Below are 11,618 nucleotides of genomic sequence, written 5' to 3'. Positions count from 1 at the left end.
AATGCACCCTGGATGGAAAATGCTGCATGACGGTTAGATTTCCTGTCAAACTTCGAAATTTCGTCGACGTTGCGTTGACGAGGTGACATGTCACATGGTGTAAAACTATCGCGGGATGAATGCGGCTGCAGTCAGATCTTGCAACCTCTGCAGTTGCTTATCCCCTTCAACGCTCGTCGGCGGACTGCCTCCGAGGTCACGCGCCCATGAACTGGTTGGTCAACAACTCACTCACGTGTGTATATGGGTCTTGTCTCACACCTCTACACAAGTTTGCGCAGGTCCCCACTTCAGCTCCTCCTCACTGCCTGTCCCCCCCACTCCTCACACGTGGTGTGTTAGTAGAGCAAACCGGTGCGAGCTCATCGTCTCGTTCATATTTGTGGCCGACTTTAAATGCGCTGTATTTAATAACACCCACATCGTGACAACAAGTTCTCGCTCACATGCTTCCGTCAACGTTGGTCGACAGCAACAAAGTCGTATGGGCTTAATGTCAACACGATCTGCGGGGGTGACTGTCCATCTCGCAACAGCATTGTGAACTTATGTTGCCTTCACGATCTCAGGACCTCTCGAGACAGCTGACGACACAGCTCATGTGACAACCGAGTTCTGGACTTTGGCGCATGAACGCCACTGATCCCGGAACAATCGGGATTCATGCGTGTTTTGTTTTGGTTCTCTTTCCCTTTTTTCACCTCACCTTGAGTCTCCACACCCACGACATATCATTTTAGCTTAAGTAGGCTAATTCAAACAGTAAGAGACCAGCATTACTAACATATGTACATCTGCAATTGAATGACATCAACTGGTGTTGTTGATAGTGATTACAAGATGATATTTTAGCATTTATGATACTGTTAACATGCTAGTTCCATGCATGGGCGCCATGTTGATGATGCGTGTGTCGTCATACAAAACACAAGCTCGGGAACTCGTTATTCTATAATTCCTCGATAATTATTGATCTAACATTGCATCACCAAATCTTCACGCCCACTTTCCCGAGGTTTTAGGTCTGCTTTCTTGGGATTCTCGACTTTTTGAACGAGCCATTAGCCTACACTTCCCACGTGTTTTTGACAGCGGTAATTCATTTGGCAGGATTGATTGTTAACTTCAACAACGAGGGTGTATCCTAGGCTGGCTGCTGATGAGCATTTTTTTTAGGTGAATTGCAGTCAGGTATTAGAGCTGGCGGCAAAGGAGAGTGTATGGCGCAGGGAGTGAGTCCCTAACTGTTCATTATTGCTGAGAATGGCGCAGGCACACCCGCGTGGAATATTCGCCGGTGCTCGGGCATCATGCATGCTGTCGGGCGTCTGGTCCCTGTCCATCTCGCAAACAACTTGAAGTGTAGCGAAGGGGATGTAGCCTAATTAATTTGACCAGCATTTTGAACTTATACTGTAGCGAAGGGGGTGTAATGAATTTGACCAGCATTGTGAATTTACAGTCATAAATTCCTTTTTTTGCCAACGGTATCCAAATTAATTCGACAGCATTGTGAACCTAAACGTTCTGCGGGGTCATTGTCCATTTCGCAACAATATTGTGAACGTTTGTGAAAGAAATTCAACAGAAGAACAATCCCTCGGGAGGAAACACATTAAGGGCGTTCATGACAGCGTCTTTCCTGCGAGGTTGAAAATTTGCTAGGCAGCGAGCATGCTCAGTGTGTCCGCGTGAAGCATCCTGGTTAGAATTTGCCGTTCACGATGCAGTTGAAGGGAGTGACCTCTGCGCGGCAGTCGTGTCACATGGCGTTGAACCATCGCGGGAACAAAAGTTTTGTCAAGCAGCTACGCAGTAGCAGAAAGCTACTGCCGGGCAAGAAGACCTCCTCCATGATGTGAGGAATCTGCCGTGATTGGTGTTCATAGCTCATGTGATTCATGTGTGTGTAGTTGAACGTGCTTCATTTTCTACATGCTCAAATGCATTTCATGCTCAAATGCAGCATCCTCAGAGTGGTATCATCCATATGTAGGCCTATGGTCGCACAACCCACTTACAACAGTAAAAAAGAGAAACAAACCACCCTGTCGTCAGATGCTCCATCTTCGCCACGTTAGGTGTGTATGCCCTTGGTTACAAATTCAGTACTATTCCACGGGCCGCCTGCCCGACGGTTAGAGTAGTGGTTGCGCGCCTGACTTCCAATCGTGAGGTCCCCGGTTCGAAACTGCATCGAAACACAGGAAGTCTTTACTTGCTGATGGTTAATGTGGAAACAGACCCGTTGTGAGAGACTTATCTTGTCTTTGATGTATGAAAGTGCACGAAAAAGAGTGGCCTTTGTGGTTGGCGCGCCATGGTAAAGCTACATATTGAACACCTGGGTTCATTCCTTGCAGGATGGGTTGGCGCTGTTAAGTAATTTTAAAACGGTCCTATCCTATCTGAATGATGACTTTGGTCCCAAAACACAAAATGAATAGCCTAAAGTGAGTACTAATTAACTGAATTATTACATGGAAGTGAAGCCAAATCATCACAAATTTAACTAAGACTTGTACTATGATTCACTGAGTGGTAACCTGTATCTCTACCACAAGACCACCCGATTTCTCTCTGATACGCAGCGAGAGTCTCGCATTTCACAAGCATGTGCCGACGATGGTATGCGAGTCATGGAATTAGCGCCATGATTATTTAATTCCACGAGAGGGCGCCCTGGTACAACCGCTGTCAAAATAGGTAGATCCACCCACAGACCTATAGATCCACCTTCTTTGCCGCTGTTGAAATCTCGTCGTCCTGATGTGTCCAGCTTGGTTGCGACGCAGTTATCCCCTCCTTTTTATGACCAAGCAAATCACGTTTTGATCAAATCTTTTGCTGCGTGGTTGCAAACGAGCCTATTGGCCACGGTGTAGTAGGGGAGCGTTGCCTGAGGACACGAGTGGATGGAAAATTAACTCCCTTGCGCATGGTCATTGGTCAGTGGGTGCGATGGATACATTTTCCGTACTCCCTTGCGCATGGTCAGTGGCGGCGACACCATGATGGATAATTTGTGGCCAAATTAACGGCAGCTGTTGGTCAGATTTTTTCTCAATTCAAAGACTTTTTTCTTAAGAAAACATTACTTTGCTGGTGGCTTAGGTTCAGGGAAATGCATTTCACCACCGTGGGGTTTGTTACTTTTCTGATGATAGACTGACTGTAACATACTGCTGTGTGAACATGTAGGTACTGTAGAAAGCACATCATTTTGCCAACAATTTTGTGTCCCAAGAGGCTGTGTTCATGTCACAGAATACTAGAATAGGGTAGAGTAGAGTAGAGTACCATTTATTGATCCCAGGGGGAAATTAAGGTGTCAAGTAGCCAACATACATAGGCCTACATAAATACCGAAGACATTACCCACGAGACATTACACACATCCTTACACAGATATTAACCATAGCTCACTCTTACATAAGCTACATTTAGCCAAGGCATCTCTCTCTCTCTCTCTCTCTCTCTCTCTCTCTCTCTCTCTCTCTCTCTCTCTCTCTCTCACACACACACACACACACACACACACACACACACACACACACACACACACACACACACACACACACACACACACCAAATTATAAAGTGGCCACAGTGTCCCATGTGCCTTAGCTGTACGATCAGGTTGCTCCACTGCTGCTGCTAGTGGTGTTCATCAGTGGAGGACTTGTTGCGGTCCTCTCCCGCTCCTCCTGGTGACTGCCTCTGCTACATCGACAACATGACAGGGAAGCAGAACTTCTTTTCCCCATGAACACGTAAAGCACTGGATCCGCCAGAAGGTTAAGGGAGAGAAGCGCTGTGGTCCCCTGAGCCAAGAGCTGAAACGAGTGGTCTGTGAACATCCAGGGACTTAAGGACATCAGCAGCGTCACCACGATGTTGGGCAAGAAGGAAGCGCTGTAGATGATCAGGACCAGAGCCAGCGTCCCCATGATCCTCCTCTGCTCACGTGGAGGGATGGAGATGGACTTGGAGAGAGCCCTCCAGGTCTCCACGAAGAAGAACAAGGCAAACGGATAGGGGAGAAGGCCAAAAATGGACCAGCTAACAAACACTGTGCCCACCCCAATGATGTCTTTCACAGCTGCTAACACAAGTACACCAAGTGAAACGAAAGTGACCATCCACACAGTCATAGAGCAGAGAATGGACTTTTTGATCGTCCGGTGAAACCTGTACCACAGGGGATGGACAATCATGGTGTATCTCTCCCCAGCGATGCACAACATGAAGGAGATGCTTGCATGCATCCCAGAGCAATAAAGGAAAGCAACCAGCTCATAAACCCAACCCGAAGGCGCCATGCTGAGGACGACTGGCCTGCCACACATCTTAAGCACATCAGAGATCAGCAGGTTGATGACGTACACTGGTACCACATGGTCGCTCTTGATCATGGATAGGAGCCCCCGGATGGCCAAGCACACCACAGGCAGACCGATGGGCAAGATCGCCCAGCTCTGAATTGACATGGAGAAGTTCAAGTCATTCATATCTGTGATGTTTAAGAACTCCAAACTCTTGATGTGAAATCCCTCCATTAGTGTTTTTTACAGCCTCTGCAGTCCAGCACTGTAGCATCGGGGGAAGAGAGAGTGAGGGGAGAGAGGAGATGGAGTCAGGAAAAAAGAATCACATGAAAGACAGGTTCAACCTGAACTGAGGCTTTTATCAAAGGGGTGTGTGTGTGTGTGTGTGTGTGTGTGTGTGCGCGCGGCGCATGCGTGTGTGTGCGCGTGCGTGTGTTTGTGTGTATGTGTGCGTGCATGCATGCGTGTGCGTGCCTGCGCGTGTGAATGTGTGTGTGTGTGTGTGTGTGTGTGCTGCATGCTTGTACACACAATGGCACATTTCCTAGTTGATGCACAGTTTTGTGTATACTGTATTTTTCTATACTGTTTTATACTGCCATGTTTTTCTGAGAGATGTCAGCAGAGAATACTATTCAGTTCTTTCTTATACAGCATCTGCTCAATATCAGTTTGCCCATGCATTTGCTGGCCAAGGTTGACACAGAGTCAGCGAATAATGCTCATACTATCAAAACTGACCAATACAACACAAGTTATGATCAAGCCAAACCGAGAAAAGAGTAAATAAGAGAACTCACCAACTGCTTAGGAGTCTGGAAGGAAGTGAGACCGTACTACCTGGAGAGAAAGATGCTCTCTAGAAGGGGCGGAAACCTTTTGTTTGCTGAACAAGCCAAACACCCATTTATTAGTCTGATTGCATTGCCTCATAACCTTGTTACCATGACTGCAACACTGGAAAGCTGAGGAGCCAATCCAAAAAAATTATCATTTGATTTAATTATGCTCCTCAGCAGAATCACATTTTTGCTGTTTGAATTTGACAATCAGAAATTAAATAGCATTAACCCAGTTCCATTTGCCCCAATAATGCAACCAGTAACATACAAGGAGATTTCTGAACATTTCAATGAAATGGCTTTAGCTTTTGGAGAAAGAACTCTTCAATAAGCTGTGTAGTGACATGAAGAAGTTCAGGTCTTTCATATCTGTCACATTGAAGAATCTCAAATTGTTTGTATAGTTGTGAAACCCCTCCATTTGTTTCTTATTGATCTTTCCTTTGGTAGTCCAACACTAAGGCAACTGGGTAGAGGACGAGGAGAGAGGGGAGATCTGGTCAGTACATTACAGGAAAGAAACCAACGCAAGTAACACAAATGTACGTGTGTGTGTGTGTGTGTGTGTGTGTGTGTGTGTGTGTGTGTGTGTGTGTGTGTGTGTGTGTGTGTGTGTGTGTGTGTGTGTGTGTGTGTGTGTGTGTGTGTGTGTGTGTGTGTGTGTGTGTGTGTGTGTGTTTGTGCACGCCTTCCTGTTTACACACAAACTTGCACATTTCCTGATATGCACTCAAGTTGCCAGTGAGAATTCTCTGCAAGATATTTTTTGTAATATCAGCAGTTAATCCCTTACCTTGTCTCTTATTTATGGGTGGTTGATGTTTAAGGCCGTTACACACTGAAAGGAGGAAACATATTCAAATTCCTGAAAAAATGGGTGGGAAAATTGAAAAAAAAAAAAAAAAAAAAAAAATGGGGATGTCAGTGGTTTGTGGAATTTCGCCTAATTTTTGCCATTTTTGTGTCCTGCGGTGTGACATCGTTGGTGTGACATTTCTGTAAGATACATAAAAGGATTAATATTCTGCACAAACATATCCCCAATGCTCTTTCTGCTAATGTTCATTTAACCCCCACCCCACACACACACTACTACACACCCGCACCCCACCCACACCCACACACGCCTATGCATCGTACAGGCAGACAACTGTGATTTCACTGCATGGTTTCACTGTATTCCTTGTAATAATTGTGTGAATGTGACAAATAAATCTCCAGGTATCCTTATATCCTTGCATGATGCATGAAAAATAAGTAAGGATAGAGTAACACAATGCCTAAGCATGTCACACCACAGGACATGAAGTCACACCACAGGAAATTCACTGCATTGTGACCATTTTAATCCTTTTTTATTCGTGACTGACCTCTGAGCTCATGCTAAATAGATAATCATGTTTAAAACCCTCTACTGCATGAATTATTATTTTTACAGTGTAAAAAATGTTTCAGTGCTTTTTTAGTGTTAAAATGAGTTAAATAATAGATTTCCAAAACAGTTTTTTAATTTTTATTTTAAATTAAGTTTTTAGCTAATGGTTGCCATATGGCAACTTCATGCAGTCGTGGAATCTTGTGTAAAATCAGGTTTTTCCTTAAAAAGAGAATTTTCCCTTCATAAATCTTCAATATATTACTTTCCAAATGTTAAAACTCATTAAATGACATAAATGAAAATGTATATTTTTAGTATTTAGTGAAAATATTTTTGGTAAAATAGCAAAATATGGTCTACAAGACGGCCCATAGACATGTACACACATTTACATAAAAGCTTCCGAAAAGGTTGTTTACACTTATTTGCAAACATTTACAATGCATTTTCACATTAAGCATGTCTAAAATTACAAATATAAGTTCAAATGATTAATTTGGCACAACAATTATAAGAAATATCTGTAAAAATAGCCTCATACTAATCTAATTCTAAGTCATTCCAATGGGGTTGATTGGGGTGAAAGGCCAACAATGTTGTTCCATAACTGCATGAAGTTGCCATATGGCAACCATAACATTTTACCATTTTACAAAAAAACCTTTGCATCTTAAGTTGTTTTAATGATGAAAAATAACAGTTTACATATTCCAGATAGTGTTTGTATTATTTTTATAACAATATTTTGGGCTGAAATGAGAGTAATACCTTGGTTTATGGAGGCCTCGAGCGATGACCTCCACACAAAAAAGTAGCTGATGAAAAAGGGCTTCCTGTGTTTATTTCTTAATCATGTGACCTGAAAAGTTTTTTTGGTTTCAAAGTAAAAGGCTGTCTTATCACAAATAAGTATAAATAAAGAGGTTATAGTGCACCCTCTATTAGAAAAACTGGAAAAAGTTTACGGTTGCCATATGGCAACCCCATGCAGTAGAGGGTTAACCATAATATGTGTTTTCACTCATAAAAAACCTTTTTTTCCTTCCATAAGAGCAGTCACACCACGGGATACCATAAATGATCCTAAGCGTTGTGTGACTGACAGAAACATTGCAATTTGTAGACATATTAAGAGGTTAACAGTCACCTTAAACTTCCACACATCTCTCCAATAACTAAGGTATAACTGGTTGGAGCCTGTCTTTAATACCCTTGTAGTTGGCCTTGCAGCTGCCCATCCACAAACCTGACTTACATGTCACCCCACAGGACGTAATTTGTGTTATGAAATTGAACTTGTACTTAATATCCATGTATTGAGTGTTTTTCACATTCATATTTTTTGATATAAGGTTAATATTTATGCAATCATGCCAAATGCTTTATAAATGATTCAAAATGTTGTTGGTTTATTTTATAGCTGTATATATTCCAGGTTTTATTAATGTTACAGTCACACCACAGGACATTTGACATAAATCTTTCCATAAATCTGAAACAAAAATGTTTCTTCTCATCTAAGACTTATATGAAATACGATGTACCACATCTTCTTTCATTTACATTTGTTTTCAAGAGGAAAAATATCAATTTTGTAGGTTTTTAACTAATGTTACGTAAAAACAGGGCGTCATGTCAACCACCCGTATACAGCACAGTAAGAAAATAGTGTCCACTCACGCAGTCTGCTCATGCATTTGCTGGCTAAGTTTGACACACTGTCTTCAATATTGCATTAATTTAGTACTTTCACATGCAGCAAACAGTCATACTACCAAACCTGACAAAATCAAAATGACATCATAACATCAAGAAAAAGGGAGGAAAGAACTCACCAGCTGTTGCAGAGGTACAGATGTTCTCAGATTTCAAAGGGGGTTGAATGCGTTGTTTGCTGAACAAGACAAACATTCATTTATTGTACTCTAGTGTCATTGAAAGCCTCATAACCTTGTTTGCACTGCAGCATTGGAAATGGACAGAGATGATGGATTCGTAAAAAAAAAAAAAACTGGAAATTTAATGAGAGAGAGAGAGAAAAGGAGTGATGGAGAGAGAAAGAATCCAAGACAGAGCTGTCTCTGTGTGTGTGTGTGTGTGCGTGTGTGTGTGTGCGTGTGCGTGCGTGCCTGTGTCTATTGGATGTCATGCTCCTGTGTTCAACCCTCCAGACTGGACCGGACCCTGAGCATGACCCCCAACCCTTGCAGCTGCATCGTCCTGGACGGTGACTGTACTGTATGTGCTCTACCTGGAGGACCTCCCTGCAGAGACCATGCTGGCTCAGGGACAGAGGGCCATGGTGGAGACACTCCAGTCTCCAGTGTTGCCAGATGGAAAATGCTGAATTATCCTACCAAAAGCTCAAAATTATCGATTTTGGGGGCTGTTTGGATGGAAATGATCGTACAAGGCCCAAATTGTTGTTTCAAAGCATCTAAATGAACTTAGGCCCTAAATACAGAATATCATAGATATGATAGAGCAGTGTTTCCCAACCAGGGGTACGTGTAGGCCTACCACTAGGGGTACGCGAGCACACCTCAGGGAGTAGGTTACTTGGAAACATGTATGTACAACAAATGTATGGAGTGTAGTCACATTGGGATAGAGGAACAGATATAGAGCATGGGTGAGGGGGGTACTCATCATGTGACAAAATTGCTTAGGGGGTACGCAGGACAAAGAAGTTTGGGAAACACTGTGCTAGAGCGTAGTGAAATGTCATTTAGTCTTAGTTCTGTGAAATACTGGAAACAGCTTCCTGTCCAAATTAGAACCGCCCCAACGGTCCCATTTTAAAAATAAATTAAAAAACACTTTATTTTTATTGCTTGCTATTGCTATTGCTATTGCTATTGCTATTGCTATTGCTATTGCTATTGTTTTGTCCTGCAGGTGGCACTCTCTGCCTACACAGTTAAAAATGCCATTCAGACGGCTTTGGGACAGGTCTGAGACGTACAGTAGGCCTAGGCTATATCCGTGACCAGGACCAGAACCGTAACCAGACATTATCAAATACAGGAGGTTCAAATCCAGCAGGATACAAATCTTCTCTGGAGGAAGATCCCTCTGATGGATCGAAACGTTGCCTTATGTTAAAATGAAATAAAGTATTTTTGGAATTAATACACAGTGTGCAGACCGCTTCATCACACTGCCTACTAGGCCCTACCTTTTGTCTGGCACCTGGACAACTAGGCCTACCTGTGGATGTGCGCACCCTACCTCCAAACATCACTGGAATATATAAAAATAATAACTGAAAACAATAGATGTAAGATGCAATAGATTGTTATAATGCAGTTTAATGGGAATATTGTTAAGGTTATTTTGGTGTACTTTTTTACTGCACAATATTAACTGTCAGTAGGCTACCCAGAACCAGAACAGGTGTAATTAAGGGAGGCATGGAACACTGAAGAGTAACTGTCACTTTTTTGAATTTTAGAACTCTGCTGTAGAATATTCAATGGCAACCACTGCTTGCTGTGAGGAGTAATTAATTAGCTGCTGGGCGAGTCAACCAGAACAGATGTTGCCAATTAAAGGTTCTGACAGTTGCTCTTCAGTGTCCATTAGATAAGTTAGATTTTGTAATTTGTAAAACTACAACTGCAATAGTGTACATGGGTTCTCAATTTTTGTTTTCCCCTGGTTGCTCAACCCTGGCTGCACACAACTCAACCTCTGATTGTTGGAAGCCGCTGTCTGTCAAAAAAATAGCTCACGTGGTTGGCTGCCAGTGTCTTGCCCCTCCTCACAACACTGTTTTATAAACAAAACAAAAAAAAACATGTCTGCTTTGGCCCAAAAGGCAAGCTAACTTTTAGCATGTTCTACAAGAATGTAGTCTAGTTTAAATAAAAATTGTGCTATACTTTTCCTGCCAACCTGCTGCGGCCCCCCTAGCACCTCTTCGCGGCCCCCCAGGGCTCCCCGGCCCCCAACTTGAAAACCACTGTCCTAGAGAATAGAGGCCCTCTGACATTGCAATTGGCTTCGGCATCAACATCTGCATCTCTTTGGGCACCCTGGACCCTTGGGCCCCTGGGCACCGGCCCCACAGGCCCGGTCCGTAATACGGCCCTGTATGACATCTGTATCAGTTCTTTGCTCTCTTTATGTAGGCCTACCTCTCTATTTCATTCCTCGTTCTGTTTCAGAGAGAGAGAGAGAGAGAGAGAGGCAACAAGTGGCAACATTGAAACTGACATAAATAGGGCCTACCTTCAAAGCGTTGGTATAAGGTTGGACATCAAAGTCAAGTCAGTTTTTATTGTCACTTTCTTCATATGCACAAGTCATACAAGGAAAATGAAATTACGTTTTCTCTCTATACCAGGACAGAGACATACACAAGACTGACATTTTAAATACTGACATAAAGTGCAAGAGAGGGCAGGTAGCCTAACAGTGATGGACTGGTAACCAGGGTTGGGACTCGATTAAAAATTTGAATCGCATTAATCTATAGGCTTTGAAATTAATTAATGGAATTAATCACATTTTAATCGCATTTAAATATCAGACTTAAGAACAGTGAAAAATATATTTTTTTCACATGGATTTTGAATAATTACAATAAATAAGTGTGATCTAAAAAGAGAGAACTCTTCTCAATTTCAGCAGGCTATTCACCATCAGGCGTAATACTGCCCTCCACTGGTCTAATCCAGAATTATGTAGGCCTAGCTATATTATACTGCGATATTTTTTTTTTAATCGCGTTAATTATCACGTGATTAATTTATCGAAATTAATGCATTAATGTCCCAGCCCTACTAGTAACAATAAGTGATCAATAATAAATGCAGTACAAATTAACATTTAACATACAACATTGAACATGTAACATTACAATAATAGAAAATAATTATAGTGACAGTAGCAATAGTAACAGTAATAACAATAGTTATAAAATAGTAGATTTGGGGTAGCAGCATTGTAAGCAGCATATTGCTATTGCAAGCATATTGTCTTATGTTCCAGGACTGAGGAAGTGCAGGTAAGGTGCAGTCTCATGGTGCAGTACTCTGTGTGTGTGTGTGTGTGTGTGTGTGTGTG

General features: G+C 42.4%; 1 protein-coding gene across 1 annotated transcript; it reads right to left on the bottom strand.

The window, feature by feature from the left end:
* Positions 1 to 3,635: 3,635 nt before the first annotated feature.
* Positions 3,636 to 4,511, bottom strand: LOC134445136 (G-protein coupled receptor 4-like). The gene has a single exon (XM_063194221.1). The coding sequence runs from the start codon at positions 4,509 to 4,511 to the stop codon at positions 3,636 to 3,638; it is 876 nt and encodes a 291-aa protein (XP_063050291.1).
* Positions 4,512 to 11,618: the final 7,107 nt, after the last annotated feature.

This window comes from Engraulis encrasicolus, chromosome 3 (genome assembly GCF_034702125.1).
Source record: "Engraulis encrasicolus isolate BLACKSEA-1 chromosome 3, IST_EnEncr_1.0, whole genome shotgun sequence".
Classification (NCBI taxonomy): Eukaryota; Metazoa; Chordata; class Actinopteri; order Clupeiformes; family Engraulidae; genus Engraulis; species Engraulis encrasicolus.
Note: the sequence above shows the minus strand (reverse complement) of the source record. Positions and strands in the feature narration are given on the sequence as shown.